This window comes from Salvelinus alpinus, chromosome 2 (genome assembly GCF_045679555.1).
Source record: "Salvelinus alpinus chromosome 2, SLU_Salpinus.1, whole genome shotgun sequence".
Lineage (NCBI taxonomy): Eukaryota > Metazoa > Chordata > Actinopteri > Salmoniformes > Salmonidae > Salvelinus > Salvelinus alpinus.
This window is the reverse complement of record NC_092087.1, coordinates 834,777-853,091: the sequence shown is the minus strand read 5'-3', so window position 1 is coordinate 853,091 and position 18,315 is coordinate 834,777. Positions and strand designations below refer to the sequence as shown.

The 18,315-nt window shown below is 45.9% G+C and overlaps 1 protein-coding gene across 1 annotated transcript in view; it reads right to left on the bottom strand.

Annotated features, from left to right (window-relative positions):
* Positions 1–18,315, bottom strand: part of stab1 (stabilin 1) — a 336,738-nt gene that overhangs the window by 180,550 nt on the left and 137,873 nt on the right. The window contains exons 8-15 of the mRNA XM_071364529.1: positions 13,355–13,485; positions 11,341–11,468; positions 11,189–11,265; positions 8,333–8,455; positions 6,858–6,998; positions 6,083–6,154; positions 5,161–5,274; positions 760–813 (exon numbers count right to left, since the gene is read on the bottom strand). Coding sequence (XP_071220630.1) covers positions 760–813; positions 5,161–5,274; positions 6,083–6,154; positions 6,858–6,998; positions 8,333–8,455; positions 11,189–11,265; positions 11,341–11,468; positions 13,355–13,485 — 840 coding nt within the window. The remainder of the gene's footprint in view (positions 1–759; positions 814–5,160; positions 5,275–6,082; positions 6,155–6,857; positions 6,999–8,332; positions 8,456–11,188; positions 11,266–11,340; positions 11,469–13,354; positions 13,486–18,315) is intronic.

Sequence of the window (18,315 nt, the reverse complement as noted above, 5' to 3'; positions counted from 1 at the left end):
ACCGGGGTTCAGATCCCACCTGTAACATGTTGTAAAGTGGTTTCCATGCTGGAGACCGGGGTTCAGATCCCACCTGTAACATGTTGTAAATTGTTTTTCCACACCGGAAACCAGGGTTCAGATCCCACCTGTAACATGTTGTAAAGTGTTTTTTTCACGTCGGAGACCGGGGTTCAGATCCCACCTGTAACATGTAAAGTGGTTTCCATGCTGGAGACCGGGGTTCAGATCCCACCTGTAACATGTAAAGTGGTTTCCATGCTGGAGACCGGGGTTCAGATCCCACCTGTAACATGTTGTAAAGTGGTTTCCATGCTGGAGACCGGAGTTCAGATCCCACCTGTAACATGTTGTAAAGTGGTTTCCATGCTGGAGACCGGGGTTCAGATCCCACCTGTAACATGTTGTAAAGTGGTTTCCATGCTGGAGACCGGGGATCAGATCCCACCTGTAACATGTTGTAAAGTGGTTTCCATGCTGGAGACCGGGGTTCAGATCCCACCTGTAACATGTTGTAAAGTGGTTTCCATGCTGGAGACCGGGGTTCAGATCCCACCTGTAACATGTTGTAAAGTGGTTTCCATGCTGGAGACCGGGGTTCAGATCCCACCTGTAACATGTTGTAAAGTGTTTTCCATGCTGGAGACCGGGGATCAGATCCCACCTGTAACATGTTGTAAAGTGGTTTCCATGCTGGAGACCGGGGTTCAGATCCCACCTGTAACATAAGCTCTTGTAACATGTGGTAAAGGAGCTTACCGCAGCCTGGGAGTAGATGTGGTGTTTCAGTAGCTCTTGAAGCTTGCCCTGGGCCTTCAGCGGGAGAGAATAGAGTTCTACATTCAACAGTTTCACACTGGGAATACCGTAGGGTCACTGGGAAAACCGTAGGGTCACTGGCAATACCGTAGGGTCACTGGGAATACCGTAGGTTCACTGGGAAAACCGTAGGGTCACTGGGAAAACCGTAGGGTCACTGGGAATACTGTAGGGTCACTGGGAATACTGTAGGGTCACTGGGAAAACTGTATGGTCACTGGGAATACTGTATGGTCACTGGGAATACCGTAGGGTCACTGGGAAAACCGTAGGGTCACTGGGAAAACCGTAGGGTCACTGGGAATACTGTAGGGTCACTGGGAATACTGTAGGGTCACTGGGAAAACTGTATGGTCACTGGGAATACTGTATGGTCACTGGGAAAACCGTAGGGTCACTGGGAATACTGTAGAGTCACTGGGAATACTGTAGGGTCACTGGGAATACTGTAGGATCACTGGGAATACTGTATGGTCACTGAGAGTACTGTAGAGTCACTGGGAATACTGTATGGTCACTGGGAGTACTGTAGAGTCACTGGGAGTACTGTAGAGTCACTGGGAATACTGTAGGGTCACTAAAAATACTGTAGGGTCACTGGGAATACTGTAGGGTCCCTGGGAATACTGTATGGTCACTGGGAGTACTGTAGAGTCACTGGGAGTACTGTAGAGTCACTGGGAATACTGTAGGATCACTGGGAATACTGTATGGTCACTGGGAGTACTGTAGAGTCACTGGGAGTACTGTAGAGTCACTGGGAATACTGTAGGGTCACTGGGAATACTGTAGGGTCACTGGGAATACTGTAGGGTCCCTGGGAATACTGTAGGGTCACTGGGAATACTGTAGGGTCACTGGGAATACTGTAGGATCACTGGGAATACTGTAGGGTCACTGAGAGTACTGTAGGATCACTGGGAATACTGTAGGGTCACTGGGAATACTGCATGGTCACTGGGAATACTGTAGGATCACTGGGAATACTGTAGGGTCACTGGGAATACTGCATGGTCACTGGGAATACTGTAGGATCACTGGGAATACTGTAGGGTCACTGGGAATCCTGTAGGGTCACTGGGAATACTGCACTGTCACTGGGAATACTGTAAGGTCACTGGGAATACTGCATCGTCACTGGAAATACTGCATGGTCACTGGGAATACTGTAGGGTCACTGGGAATACTGCATGGTCACTGGGAATACTGTAGGGTCACTGGGAATACTGCATGGTCACTGGGAATACTGTAGGGTCACTGGGAATACTGTAGGGTCACTGGGAATACTGTAGGGTCACTGGGAATACTGCATGGTCACTGGGAATACTGCATTGTCACTGGGAATACTGTAGGGTCACTGGGAATACTGTAGGGTCACTGGGAATACTGTAGGGTCACTGGGATTACTGTAGGGTCAGTGGGAATACTGTAGGGTCACTGGGAATACTGCATGGTCACTGGGAATACTGTAGGGTCACTGGGAATACTGCATGGTCACTGGGAATACTGTAGGGTCACTGGGAATACTGCATGGTCACTGGGAATACTGTAGGGTCACTGGGAATACTGTAGGGTCACTGGGAATACTGTAGGGTCACTGGGAATACTGCATGGTCACTGGGAATACTGCATTGTCACTGGGAATACTGTAGGGTCACTGGGAATACTGTAGGGTCACTGGGAATACTGTAGGGTCACTGGGATTACTGTAGGGTCAGTGGGAATACTGTAGGGTCACTGGGAATACTGTAGGGTGAAGGATTCACTGTTATTCACATTACTGCGATTTCCCTTCACAAATTATTTCTCAATTACTGTGGATAAAAATTTCTGCTTCCCAAATGACACCGTATTACCTTTATATTGTATTACTTTCGAAAATTGTATATATAGTATAATATAGCATCTATAGTAGTAGTATATGATATAGCATCTATAGTAGTAGTATATGATATAGCATCTATAGTAGTAGTATATGATATAGCATCTATAGTAGTAGTATATGATATAGCATCTATAGTAGTAGTATATGATATAGCATCTATAGTAGTAGTATATGATATAGCATCTATAGTAGTAGTATATGATATAGCATCTATAGTAGTAGTAAATGATATAGCATCTATAGTAGTAGTATATGATATAGCATCTATAGTAGTAGTATATGATACAGCATCTATAGTAGTAGTATATGATACAGCATCTATAGTAGTAGTAAATGATATAGCATCTATAGTAGTAGTATATGATACAGCATCTATAGTAGTAGTATATGATACAGCATCTATAGTAGTAGTAAATGATATAGCATCTATAGTAGTAGTATATGATATAGCATCTATAGTAGTAGTAAATGATATAGCATCTATAGTAGTAGTATATGATATAGCATCTATAGTAGTAGTATATGATATAGCATCTATAGTAGTAGTATATGATATAGCATCTATAGTAGTAGTATATGATATAGCATCTATAGTAGTAGTAAATGATACAGCATCTATAGTAGTAGTAAATGATACAGCATCTATAGTAGTAGTATATGATACAGCATCTATAGTAGTAGTAAATGATACAGCATCTATAGTAGTAGTATATGATACAGCATCTATAGTAGTAGTATATGATATAGCATCTATAGTAGTAGTATATGATATAGCATCTATAGTAGTAGTATATGATACAGCATCTATAGTAGTAGTAAATGATACAGCATCTATAGTAGTAGTAAATGATACAGCATCTATAGTAGTAGTAAATGATATAGCATCTATATCAAGATATACAGTGCATTCGGAAAGTATTCAGACCCCTTGACTTTTTCCACATTTTGTTACGATACAGCCTTATTCTAAAATTAATTAAATTGTGTTTTCCCCCTCAATCTACACACAATACACAATAATGACAAAGCAAAAACAAGTTTGGACATTTTTGCTAATTTATAAAATAAAATAAACTGAAATATTAGATTTACATAAGTTTTCAGACCCTTTACTCAGTACTTTGTTAAAGCGCCTTTGGCAGCGATTACAGCCTGGAGATGTCTCGAGCCTCAAGCTCTGTCAGGTTGGATGGGGTGCGTCGCTGCACAGCTATTTTCAGGTCTCTCCAGCGATGTTTGAGCTTTGGCTGGGCCACTCAAAGACATTCAGAGACCTGTCCCGAAGCCACTACTGCGTTGTATTGGCTGTGTGCTTGGGGTCGTTGTCCTGTTGGAAGGTCAACCTTCGCCCCAGATTGAGGTCCTGAGCGCTCTGGAGCAGGTTTTCATCAAGGATCTCTCTGTACTTTGCTCCGTTCATCTTCCCCTCGATCCTGACTAGTCTCCCAGTCCCTGCTGCTGAAAAACATCCTCATAGCATGATGCTGCCATCACCATGCTTCACCGTAGGGATGGTGCCAGGTTTCCTCCAGACGTGACACTTGGCATTTAGGTCAAAGTGTTCAATCTTGGTTTCATCAGACCAGAGAATCAAGTTTCTCATGGTCTGAGAGTCTTTAGGTGCCTTTTGGCAAACTCCAAGAGGTCTGTCATGTGCCTTATACTGAGGAGTGGCTTCAGTCTGTCCACTCTACCATAAAGGCCTGATTGGTGGAGTGCTGCAGAGATGGTTGTCCTTCTGGAAGGTTCTCCCATCTCCACAGAGGAACTCTGGAGCTCTGTCAGAGTGACCATTGGGTTCTTGGTCACCTCCCTGACCTATGACCTTCTCCCCTGATTGCTCAGTTTGGCCGGGCGGCCAGCTCTAGGAAGTGTCTTGGTGGTTCCAAACTTCTTCCATTTAAGAATGATGGAGGCCACTGTGTTCTTGGGGACCTTCAATTCTGCAGACATTTTTTGGTACAATCGTGGCTTGGTTTTCGCTCTGACATGCACTGTCAACTGTGGGACCTTATATAGATAGACAGATGTGTGTGCCTTTCCAAATCATGTCCAATCAATTGAATTTACCACAGGTGGACTCCAATCAAGTTGTGGAAACATCTCAAGGATGATCAATGGAAACAGGATGCACCTGAGATCAATTTCTCAAAGCAAAGGGTCTGAATACTTACGTAAATAAGGTAATTCTGTTTTCTTTTTAAATACATTTGCAAAAAATTCAAAAAATCAGTTTTCACTTTGTCATTATGGGGTATTGTGATGTCATTATGGGGTATTGTGTGTAGATTGATGAGGGAAACAATTCTTTAATCCATTTTAGAATAAGGCTGTAACATTACAAAATGTGGAAAAAGGGAAGGGGTCTGAGTAATTTCCGAATGCACTGTACAGCAGTACACGGTAGTACTCACGTGGTACAGCATACATGTATATAGTATAGTATTAGTACTCACGTGGTACAGCATATATATCAGCCTGCCGTCTCTGAACTTGTCCACAGCATCGTTGGTCGGGACGAACACAGTGAGAGGACCAGGACCTCTCAGAGGCAGAGTAGTCCCACAGTTCTGAAAGACAGACAGACAGACAGACAGACAGACAGACAGACAGACAGACAGACAGACAGACAGACATTATCATTAGTGCTCTCTACAAGGTAAATATCTGTCGGTGTGCCCCTGAGCAAGTCGTCGATTAAGGCAGTCCCCCGCACCTCCCCCGAGTTAAATGCGGTTAAATGCAGAAGACACATTTTAGTTGAAAGCATTCAGTTGTACAACTGACTAGGTATCCCCCCTTTCCAACGGACTAGGTATCCCCCCTTTCCAACTGACTAGGTATCCCCCCTTTCCAACGGACTAGGTATCCCCCCTTTCCAACTGACTAGGTATCCCCCCTTTCCAACTGACTAGGTATCCCCCCTTTCCAACTGACTAGGTATCCCCCCTTTCCAACTGACTAGGTATCCCCCCTTTCCAACTGACTAGGTATCCCCCCTTTCCAACTGACTAGGTATCCCCCCTTTCCAACGGACTAGGTATCCCCCCTTTCCAACGGACTAGGTATCCCCCCTTTCCAACGGACTAGGTATCCCCCTTTCCCTTTCTCTATAACCTAGCAGCAGAATGCTTTAAGAAGCATTATGCCAGAATGGTCCAATCAGTAGGTGAAGTACATCAGAAGGAATACCACCATGGCCTGTACTCATAGTAGGATGATCTAGGATCAGTTTAACGTTTCAGATCATAATAAAATAAGATTTCATGGTACATGGAGGGACCTGATCCTAGATCAGAACTCCTACTCTGAGACTCTTTGTGAATATGAAACCCTGAAACAAAACATCTCGTGAAAAACCATTAGAGTTTCACTCACGTCCACCAGCGACAGGAATCGGTTGTATTTCTCATCCTTTGTCAGGATCTCACCGATGGTCTTATCAGCAAACTTCAAGTGAGAGAATGATCAGTCAGTATCATCGAAAGAGTTTTATAGAGGGCACATCTTTGTAGCTTTGCCATAATTGGCTCCTGTGTGAAAATAGGCAGCGCATCTGAGGGATATCTCCATTTTGAAGTAGTTAATTTCTTCTTCTTCTCCTACTACTTCTGTTAGTTTATTTGACAGTCTGTAAACAATCTGAAAGGTTGCATACTGCCACCTAGAGTATGGAATGTTTTCTCATGAGCATAATTCATGGGCTGATCCCTCCTGTTGACCTTGATAGAATTACATGATCCTTCCTTAAACCCATACTGTAGGAAGTCCCAGCCAATTGGCTACTTCAAAATGGTGAAAGTCCTCAATTGCACTGTTTTGTGAAAAGTGGGCCCTCTATGCAACTCTATGGTATCATCCCAATCACAAATGGTAGCATAGTACAATGCTAAGGTAGTGTTTCTTCATCCTGGTTCTGGGGACCCAAAGGAGTGCACGTTTTTGTTTTTGCCCTAGCAACTACACAGCTGATTACACTAATACAAGTCTTTAATGATGAGCTGATTATTTGAATCAGGTGTTAAGTGCTGTGGGCAAAAACTCAAATGTGCCCCCCAGGACCAGGATTTAAAAACACTATGCGAAGGAAAACCACCGGTAGAGAGGACCTCTGGGCTGAGGTGTACTACTCATTCTAATTATATGGTAACACCTGCTCATCCTTTGGGCTGTCAGGGATGATATTCCTGGGCATGATTGGCTGGTCGATGATATGGATAACCCCATTGGCTGCTGGGATGTCCTGCTGGATGACTGAGTAGAGAGTCTCAGGAGACTTCACCAATATGAATTGCTGTCAAACAACACAAAACAAATTAGGGGTGGGACCAAACACATTGGGGGTGGGACCACCACATTGGGGGTGGGACCAAACACATTGGGGGTGGGACCAAATACATTGGGGGTGGGCCCAAACACATTGGGGGTGGAACCACCACATTGGGGGTGGGACCAGACACATTGGGGGTGGGACCAAATACATTGGGGGTGGGACCAGACACATTGGGGGAGGGACCAAACACATTGGGGGTGGGACCAAACACACGTAAACTGCGTTCTAAATGGCACCCTATTTCCTATATAGCCCTATGAGCCCTATGAGCCCTATGAGCCCTGGTCAAAGTAGTGAACTATAAAGGTAATATGGTGCCATTCGAGATGCAGCCCTAAAGAATGAGGACATTAAGATTATAAACAAGATAATTTAGGGTTGCAAAAGTCCTGTAACATCCCAGAAATCCCTGTTGGAGGCTTGTCGGATTTCCTGCTTATTCCCTTTCTGATTCCAGGAATATTCCAACGGGGAAAAACCTATGCAGCATTTTGCAACCTTACCCAAAGCATTCAATATTCAGTATTCAGAATGCTTTAATATCTGGCGAAAAGTCACAGAGATCTAGTTTATCCTGTAGATGAAAGATTATTGAAACATATGATTTGAACCAAGATATGAAACATATGATGTGCCTAGACAAACAGATGAATGAGAATATAGTATTTCCTTCACCTTATTGGCCTTGAACCTGAGTTTTAGTCACCTTATTGGGTTTGAACCTGAGTTGTAGTCATCTTATCGGGCTTGAACCTGAGTTGTAGTCACCTTATCGGGCTTGAACCTGAGTTGTAGTCACCTTATCGGGTTTGAACCTGAGTTTTAGTCACCTAATCGGGCTTGAACCTGAGTTGTAGTCACCTTATTGGGTTTGAACCTGAGTTGTAGTCATCTTATCGGGCTTGAACCTGAGTTGTAGTCACCTTATCGGGCTTGAACCTGAGTTGTAGTCACCTTATCGGGCTTGAACCTGAGTTGTAGTCACCTTATTGGGTTTGAACCTGAGTTGTAGTCATCTTATCGGGCTTGAACCTGAGTTGTAGTCACCTTATCGGGCTTGAACCTGAGTTGTAGTCACCTTATCGGGCTTGAACCTGAGTTGTAGTCACCTTATTGGGTTTGAACCTGAGTTGTAGTCATCTTATCGGGCTTGAACCTGAGTTGTAGTCACCTTATCGGGCTTGAACCTGAGTTGTAGTCATCTTATTGGGCTTGAACCTGAGTTGTAGTCACCTTATCGGGCTTGAACCTGAGTTGTAGTCACCTTATCGGGCTTGAACCTGAGTTGTAGTCACCTTATTGGGTTTGAACCTGAGTTGTAGTCCACTTGCAGTATAGACGTCGGTTCTACCCAGGCTTTTATACAGGTACTGACCCCTCAGCAGGTAACGTTGACACACAGACTCGTCGGTCACGCCCTGAGGAGGATGGACGACAGGACAGGAGTCAGTAACCTGGGCTGCATCTCTAAGGCTGCAACATTCCAGTCATTTTCCCCCCAAAATTCCCTGGTTTTCCAAAAATCCTGGTTGGAGGATTCACAGTTTTCCGAGTCATTCCCTTTTAAATCCAGCAATCTTCCAACCAGGATTCCTGGAAAGTCGTGGAATTTCGTACACATTTATACACACCTAGTACACATTTATACACACCTATTACACATTTATACACACCTAGTACACATTTATACACATCTAGTACACATTTATACACACCTAGTACACATTTATACACACCTAGTACACATTTATACACACCTAGTACACATTTATACACACCTAGTACACATTTATACACACCTAGTACACATTTATCTCTTGCTAACACTTTAGCTGAGGAGAGCATAAGCTTGGGATGAAGCTCTGGTCTGTTCAAATCTGAACATGCTTTATCTGACTGGTTGGCATGAGGCAGAGGAGTGGACTAAAGCAGAGGTGCTGTTGTAGCCCTGGACTAGCTGATTGACCTATTAAAGGGCTTGATGATTAGCTTGTTGAATCAGGTGTGCTAGCTCTGGAACAGTTCTAATACAGGGAACGGCTGGGGGTCCTGAGGAGAGGTTTGATAACCCTGAACAGGGAACGGCTGGGGGTCCTGAGGAGAAGTTTGATAACCACTAGACAGGGAACGGCTGGGGGTCCAGGGGAGAGGTTTGATAACCCCTGGACAGGGAACGGCTGGGGGTCCTGAGGAGAGGTTTGATAACCACTGGACAGGGAACGGCTGGGGGTCCTGAGGAGAGGATTGATAACCCCTGGACAGGGAACGGCTGGGGGTCCTGAGGAGAGGTTTGATAACCACTGGACAGGGAACGGCTGGGGGTCCTGAGGAGAGGATTGATAACCCCTGGACAGGGAACGGCTGGGGGTCCTGGGGAGAGGTTTGATAACCCCTGAACAGGGAACGGCTGGGGGTCCTGGGGAGAGGTTTGATAACCACTAGACAGGGAACGGCTGGGGGTCCTGGGGAGAGGTTTGATAACCACTAGACAGGGAACGGCTGGGGGTCCTGGGGAGAGGTTTGATAACCCCTGGACAGGGAACGGCTGGGGGTCCTGAGGAGAGGATTGATAACCACTAGACAGGGAACGGCTGGGGGTCCTGAGGAGAGGATTGATAACCACTAGACAGGGAACGGCTGGGGGTCCTGAGGAGAGGTTTGATAACCCCTGAACAGGGAACGGCTGGGGGTCCTGGGGAGAGGTTTGATAACCCCTGAACAGGGAACGGCTGGGGGTCCTGGGGAGAGGTTTGATAACCACTAGACAGGGAACGGCTGGGGGTCCTGGGGAGAGGTTTGATAACCACTAGACAGGGAACGGCTGGGGGTCCTGAGGAGAGGTTTGATAACCCCTGAACAGGGAACGGCTGGGGGTCCTGAGGAGAGGTTTGATAACCACTAGACAGGGAACGGCTGGGGGTCCTGGGGAGAGGTTTGATAACCCCTGGACAGGGAACGGCTGGGGGTCCTGAGGAGAGGCTTGATAACCACTAGACAGGGAACGGCTGGGGGTCCTGAGGAGAGGATTGATAACCACTAGACAGGGAACGGCTGGGGGTCCTGAGGAGAGGTTTGATAACCCCTGAACAGGGAACGGCTGGGGGTCCTGGGGAGAGGTTTGATAACCCCTGAACAGGGAACGGCTGGGGGTCCTGGGGAGAGGATTGATAACCCCTGGACAGGGAACGGCTGGGGGTCCTGAGGAGAGGTTTGATAACCACTAGACAGGGAACGGCTGGGGGTCCTGAGGAGAGGATTGATAACCACTAGACAGGGAACGGTTGGGGTTCCTGAGGAGAGGATTGATAACCCCTGGACAGGGAACGGTTGGGGGTCCTGAGGAGAGGATTGATAACCCCTGAACAGGGAACGGCTTGGGGTCCTGAGGAGAGGTTTGATAACCCCTGGACAGGGAACGGCTGGGGGTCCTGAGGAGAGGATTGATAACCCCTGGACAGGGAACGGTTGGGGGTCCTGAGGAGAGGATTGATAACCCCTGAACAGGGAACGGCTTGGGGTCCTGAGGAGAGGTTTGATAACCCCTGGACAGGGAACGTCTGGGGGTCCTGAGGAGAGGGGTGATAACCCTGGACAGGGACCGGCTGGGGGTCCTGAGGAGAGGATTGATAACCACTAGACAGGGAACGGCTGGGGTCCTGAGGAGAGGATTGATAACCCCTGAACAGGGAACGGCTGGGGGTCCTGGGGAGAGGTTTGATAACCACTAGACAGGGAACGGCTGGGGGTCCTGAGGAGAGGTTTGATAACCACTAGACAGGGAACGGCTGGGGGTCCTGAGGAGAGGATTGATAACCACTAGACAGGGAACGGTTGGGGGTCCTGAGGAGAGGATTGATAACCCCTGGACAGGGAACGGTTGGGGGTCCTGAGGAGAGGATTGATAACCCCTGGACAGGGAACGGCTGGGGGTCCTGAGGAGAGGTTTGAAAATCCCTGGACTAAAGCACAGACATATCTGGGATCAGGGTAAGGTTAGTATGATTAGCAACCTCTGGGTTAGGTTGTTAGGGTTAGGTTGTTAGGGTTAGGTTGTTAGGGTTAAGTTGTCAGGGTTACGTTATAAGGGTTAGGTTGTTAGGGTTAGGTTGTCAGGGTTACGTTATAAGGGTTAGGTTGTTACGTTAACTTACTGCTAGAGGCACAATGCGTAGAGGGATGAAAGCGGTGAACGGTCCCTGTTGGCTCATGGTCAGCATACAGCCTCCCACTGAACATAAAGAAAACAGACATTAGTAACCTGCCATTTAACAACAACAATAACACATACAGGGAGGTTGGGTACCAAATAGCGAGATGGCTCCAGAGAGCTTCCCCTTGTGTGTCCCCTCCCTGTTCAGCTCCACTAGCCGTTCCATCAGGTTGCCATAACAACGGTAGCCATCGCCGATCTGTTGGGAGTTACACAAGCACCTGACCGAGGAGAGAGAGAGAGAGAGAGAGAGAGAGAAAGAGAGAGAGAGAGAGAGAGAGAGAGAGAGAGAGAGAGAGAGAGAGAGAGAGAGAGAGAGAGAGAGAGAGAGAGAGAGAGAGACAGAGACAGAGACAGAGACAAATAAGGAGAACATTCAATTCAGAGTTAAAATACAGGGGGGTCCAGCCCTCCTCCCAGGGAGCAACTGGGTGTGCAGGATTTACAGGGGGGTCCAGCCCTCGCCCCAGAGAGCTACTGGGTGTGCAGGATTTACAGGGGGGTCCAGCCCTTCTCCCAGGGAGCTACTGGGTGTGCAGGATTTACAGGGGTGTCCAGCCCTCCTCCCAGGGAGCTACTGGGTGTGCAGGATTTACAGGGGGGTCCAGCCCTCCTCCCAGGGAGCTACTGGGTGTGCAGGATTTACAGGGTGGTCCAGCCCTCCTCCCAGGGAGCTACTGGGTGTGCAGGATTTACAGGGGGGTCTATCCCTCCTCCCAGGGAGCTACTGGGTGTGCAGGATTTACAGGGGGGTCCAGCCCTCCTCCCAGGGAGCTACTGGGTGTGCAGGATTTACAGGGGGGTCCAGCCCTCCTCCCAGGGAGCTACTGGGTGTGCAGGATTTACAGGGTGGTCCAGCCCTCCTCCCAGGGAGCTACTGGGTGTGCAGGATTTACAGGGGGGTCTAGCCCTCCTCCCAGGGAGCTACTGGGTGTGCAGGATTTACAGGGGGGTCTAGCCCTCCTCCCAGGGAGCTACTGGGTGTGCAGGATTTACAGGGGGGTCCAGCCCTCCTCCCAGAGAGCTACTGGGTGTGCAGGATTTACAGGGGGGTCCAGCCCTCCTCCCAGGGAGCTACTGGGTGTGCAGGATTTACAGTTAGGTCCAGCCCTCGCCCCAGAGAGCTACTGGGTGTGCAGGATTTACAGGGGGGTCCAGCCCTCCTCCCAGAGAGCTACTGTGTCACGACTTCCACCGAAGTCGTTTCCTCTCCTTGTTCGGGCGGTGTTCGGTGGTCGGCGTCACCGGTCTGCTAGCCATCGTCGATCCACTTTTAATTTTCCATTTGTTTTGTCTTGTTTTCCTACACACCTGGTTTCCATTTCCCTCATTAAGTGTTGTGTATTTAACCCTCTGTTCCCCCCCATGTCCTTGTGTGGAATTGTTCGTTTGTAAGTGCTTGTACGCTATGTTACTGGTGCGTGTCGGGTTTTGTACCCATGTAGGTTCTTTTTGTATTGCCGTTGGTTTTGTATTAAACTGCTCCGGCTATTACCTATCTCTGCTCTCCTGCGTCTGACTTCACTGCCACCAGTTCCGCAACCCTTACATACTGGGTGTGCTCAGGGTTTTGCTCCAGCCCTACTCTAACACACCTTGTTCTACTATTTAGCTGCTCATCAGATCCTTGATTAGCTGAATCAGTTGTGTTAGAGCAGGTCTGGAGCAAAACCCTGCAGATCTAGCAGCCCTCCAGGAGGAGAGTTGGCCAGATCACGCCTGAGTTTAAAGTTGCAAAATTCCAGTAACATTCCCCAAATTCCCATGAGGATTCCCAGATTTCCTTCTCCTTATTCCCTTTCTGATGCCAGGAAACTTCCACCCAGGATTTCTGGGAAACCTGTGATTTTTGGGAAAGTTACCAGAATTCTACTATAACCCTACCTGGGTTACAATATTCTTCTTGTGAGGACAGTGACCAGGTTTATAGGTTTCTTTCTAGGTTTCCTGGCCACTTTGGCTTCTGTCTCTGAATTGCTTGCTCTTTGGGGTTTTACGCTGGGTATCTGTAAAGCGTTTTGTGACAAATGCAGATGTAAAAAGGGTTTTATAAAGTAACATTTGATTTGATTGGTTGATTAGTTGGTTGATTGATTGGTTGACCCACCTGGGGTATCCGTCCAGGCCGGTCTCACAGCGGACGTTGGTGTGGCAGGTGGTGTCATAACATACATTCTTCAGGGTACAGCCAGAGGACGGGGTAGAGCCCTCCCAACCATGCATGCAATCACATCTAGACTGGAAGATCAGATACAGACATTCAGTTACATGATTCCCGTTTATTGGAACTTTCACAACGTTCTAGATTCCCTGCACATTCCAACCTTCCGAGAATCTTCCGACCAGGAATTCTGAAAAAACTTTTGGATAACTTAGCGGAATTTTGCAAGCCTACACACAGAGTTACACTGGAGTTACACCCTATCCGTCTCACTCAACTATACACACAGTTGTGGCTGGTTTGCATGATGTATTGTTGTCTCTACCTTCTTGCCCTTTGTGGTGTTGTCTGTGCCCAATAATGTTTGTACCATGTTTTGTGCTTCTGCCTTGTCAAATCAAATCAAATTGTATTTGTCACATGAGCCAAATACAACAGGTGAAATGCTTACTTACAAGACCTTAACCAACAATGCTTTAAGAAGTTTTAAGACATTTTTTTTTTTTTATAATTAGTGTTAAGTAAAAAATAAAGATAACAAATAATTAAACAGCATCAGTAAAATAAAAAGCAAGGCTATATACAGGTGGAAACCGGTACAGAGTCAATACGCGGGTGCACCGGTTAGTTGAGGTAATTGAGGTAATATGTACATGTAGGTAGAGTTAAAGTGACTATGCATAGATAATAAACAGAGAGTAGCAGCAGCATAAAGGAGGGGGATACAAATAGTCTGGGTAGCCATTTGATTAGATGTTCAGGAGTCTCATGGCTTGGGGGTAGAAGCTGTTAAGAAACCTTTTGGACCTCGACTTGGCGCGCCTGCACCGCTTGCCGTGCGGTAGCAGAGAGAACAGACTATGACTATGTTGTGTTGCTACCATGCTGTGTTGCTACCATGCTGTGTTGCTACCATGCTGTGTTGCTACCATGCTGTGTTGACATGTGTTGCTGCCTTGCTGTGTTGTTGTCTTAGGGATCTCTTTATGTAGTGTTGTGGTGTCTCTCTTGTCGTGATGTGTGTTTGGTCCTATATTTTTATTACATTTATTTTTAATCCCAGCCCTCGTCCCCGCAGGAGGCCTTTTGCCATTTGGTAGGCCGTCATTGTAAATAAGAATTTGTTCTTAACTGACTTGCCTAGTTAAGGGATCAGACCCTTTTTTTAAAACATTTTCGCCTAAAATGACATACCCAAATCTAACTGCCTGTAGTTCAGGACCTGAATCAAGGATATGCATATTCTTGATACCATTTGAAAAGAGAAAGGCCATAATGTATTATTCCAGCCCAGGTGCAATTTAGATTTTGGCCACTAGATGGCAGCAGTGTATGTGCAAAGCTTTAGACTGATTCAATCAACCATTTAATTTTAGTTAAAACATTTGTATCATGTCTGCCCAAATGTGCCTAATTGGTTTAATAATAACTTTTCAAGTTCATAACTGTGCACTCTCCTCAAACAATAGCTTGGTATTATTTAATTGTAAAAGCTACTGTACATTGAACAATGCAGTTAGATTAACAAGAATTTAAGCTTTCTGCCAATATCAGATATGTCTATGTCCTGGGAAATGTTCTTGTTACTTACAACCTCATGCTAATCACATTATCCTACGTTAGCTCAACCGTCCCGAGGGGGACCCACCAATCCTGTAAATAAAGGTTAAAATAATAATAAAATACAAATAAATACACCTAACCATCCCATTAAACCATACACTATTACCTAGACTGGTTGTTAATGTGAAAGGCCCAGTGCACTCAAAAACGAGATTTCCCTGTGTTTCATATATTTTTCCACACTATGAGGTTGGAATAATACTGTGAAAATGGGAAAATTACAGTATGATGCACTTTCAGTGTAAGATCTGTTTGAAAAGACCGCCTGAAATTTCAGCCTGTTTTGGTGGGATGGAGTTTCGGCCTGACTGGTTCCAAACCTCTGCCAATAACAGTTAGTTTTCCGTTTCCCCCACTCAGATCACTCCCAGACAGTCCTAGTAAAATTGTTACTTGAGAAATTGCTCTTTGCGAAGAATGTCACGAATTGACTGGGTAAGAATCAGGCACAGAGAGCAGAGAGTTCCAAAGGGAAAAGTGCACTTTAATCTGGCACCAAAATACAATGCCCCAAAAAACACAGGGCGCAAAAATACTGACCAACCCAAAACACAGGGTACACGGTCCAGAGCACTAACCAACCCAACGACACAACGCGTAACACAAAATGAATCCCGCACAAAACAAGGGCGGGTTTACTAGACTTCAATAAGGAAGCCCATCAGGAAAACACAATTAGACACAGGTGGAACTAATAAGACAAAACAAACAGAAAAAGGAAAAGGGATCGGTGGTGGCTAGTAGACCGGTGACGACGACCGCCGAGCGCCGCCCGAACAGGCAGGAGAGCCAACTTCGGCGGGAGTCGTGACAAAGAAGCTATTTTTGTGATCTACATATACTCACAATCAACTTTTACAGTTGATATGCTATAAGATTTTATATAACAAATCGGCCTAATTTCCTGATGCACTGACCTCATTCATTGTTCTCTTTCCCCTTGTAATCACAGAGTTGGCAAGCAATGCTACAAATTAGTTACGATCTCAGCTTTCATTTCATATAAAGTTTGTCCATCTGTAAATGAACACAAAATGGTTTTCTTTCACATCTACAATTTGTGTAAACATTTTTAAAATTTGATTCTATGTCAAAGCATTTCTGTTTGTCGTAGAATCATGGGACTACTTTAGGGCGGCGGGAGACTCTCAGCTTTCAGGATGTGATGTACCGTTCTGACACAAATTGACGGACAGTCAGACGAGCGAATGAGTGTTAAAGCGGGACTCACGAGCGTACAATGGCTGTGGATATGTAACCCGATACACCCGGGGGTCTTGAGAGATCTACTCAATTGAAGCTTGGACAGAGGGGCTCTCAGCCAAAACAATAGCGTAGCAAATTGGCTGAACAGAAGCTGATTTATCAGTGAATTACCTCGATAAAACAATTAAATTATAACTAAACTAAATCGTATCGACACTAGTGCTGAGCATTTCAAGCTTTTTGAGGTCGGTTCGGTTTAGGTTTGATTAGTATTTTTAGACATTAAATGCACTATGCACTGCTGTCTGAGTCATCAACTCATCTCTATAGAGCTGCTGTCTGAGTCATCATCTCATCTCTATAGAGCTGCTGTCTGAGTCATCATCTCATCTCTATAGAGCTGCTGTCTGAGTCATCATCTCATCTCTATAGAGCTGCTGTCTGAGTCATCATCTCATCTCTATAGAGCTGCTGTCTGAGTCATCATCTCATCTCTATAGAGCTGCTGTCTGAGTCATCATCTCATCTCTATAGAGCTGCTGTCTGAGTCATCATCTCATCTCTATAGAGCTGCTGTCTGAGTCATCATCTCATCTCTATAGAGCTGCTGTCTGAGTCATCATCTCATCTCTATAGAGCTGCTGTCTGAGTCATCATCTCATCTCTATAGAGCTGCTGTCTGAGTCATCATCTCTATAGAGCTGCTGTCTGAGTCATCATCTCATCTCTATAGAGCTGCTGTCTGAGTCATCATCTCATCTCTATAGAGCTGCTGTCTGAGTCATCATCTCATCTCTATAGAGCTGCTGTCTGAGTCATCATCTCATCTCTATAGAGCTGCTGTCTGAGTCATCATCTCATCTCTATAGAGCTGCTGTCTGAGTCATCATCTCATCTCTATAGAGCTGCTGTCTGAGTCATCATCTCATCTCTATAGAGCTGCTGTCTGAGTCATCATCTCATCTCTATAGAGCTGCTGTCTGAGTCATCATCTCATCTCTATAGAGCTGCTGTCTGAGTCATCATCTCATCTCTATAGAGCTGCTGTCTGAGTCATCATCTCATCTCTATAGAGCTGCTGTCTGAGTCATCATCTCATCTCTATAGAGCTGCTGTCTGAGTCATCATCTCATCTCTATAGAGCTGCTGTCTGAGTCATCATCTCATCTCTATAGAGCTGCTGTCTGAGTCATCATCTCATCTCTATAGAGCTGCTGTCTGAGTCATCATCTCATCTCTATAGAGCTGCTGTCTGAGTCATCATCTCATCTCTATAGAGCTGCTGTCTGAGTCATCATCTCATCTCTATAGAGCTGCTGTCTGAGTCATCATCTCATCTCTATAGAGCTGCTGTCTGAGTCATCATCTCATCTCTATAGAGCTGCTGTCTGAGTCATCATCTCATCTCTATAGAGCTGCTGTCTGAGTCATCATCTCATCTCTATAGAGCTGCTGTCTGAGTCATCATCTCATCTCTATAGAGCTGCTGTCTGAGTCATCATCTCATCTCTATAGAGCTGCTGTCTGAGTCATCATCTCATCTCTATAGAGCTGCTGTCTGAGTCATCATCTCATCTCTATAGAGCTGCTGTCTGAGTCATCATCTCATCTCTATAGAGCTGCTGTCTGAGTCATCATCTCATCTCTATAGAGCTGCTGTCTGAGTCATCATCTCATCTCTATAGAGCTGCTGTCTGAGTCATCATCTCATCTCTATAGAGCTGCTGTCTGAGTCATCATCTCATCTCTATAGAGCTGCTGTCTGAGTCATCATCTCATCTCTATAGAGCTGCTGTCTGAGTCATCATCTCATCTCTATAGAGCTGCTGTCTGAGTCATCATCTCATCTCTATAGAGCTGCTGTCTGAGTCATCATCTCATCTCTATAGAGCTGCTGTCTGAGTCATCATCTCATCTCTATAGAGCTGCTGTCTGAGTCATCATCTCATCTCTATAGAGCTGCTGTCTGAGTCATCATCTCATCTCTATAGTGCTGCTGTCTGAGTCATCATCTCATCTCTATAGAGCTGCTGTCTGAGTCATCATCTCATCTCTATAGAGCTGCTGTCTGAGTCATC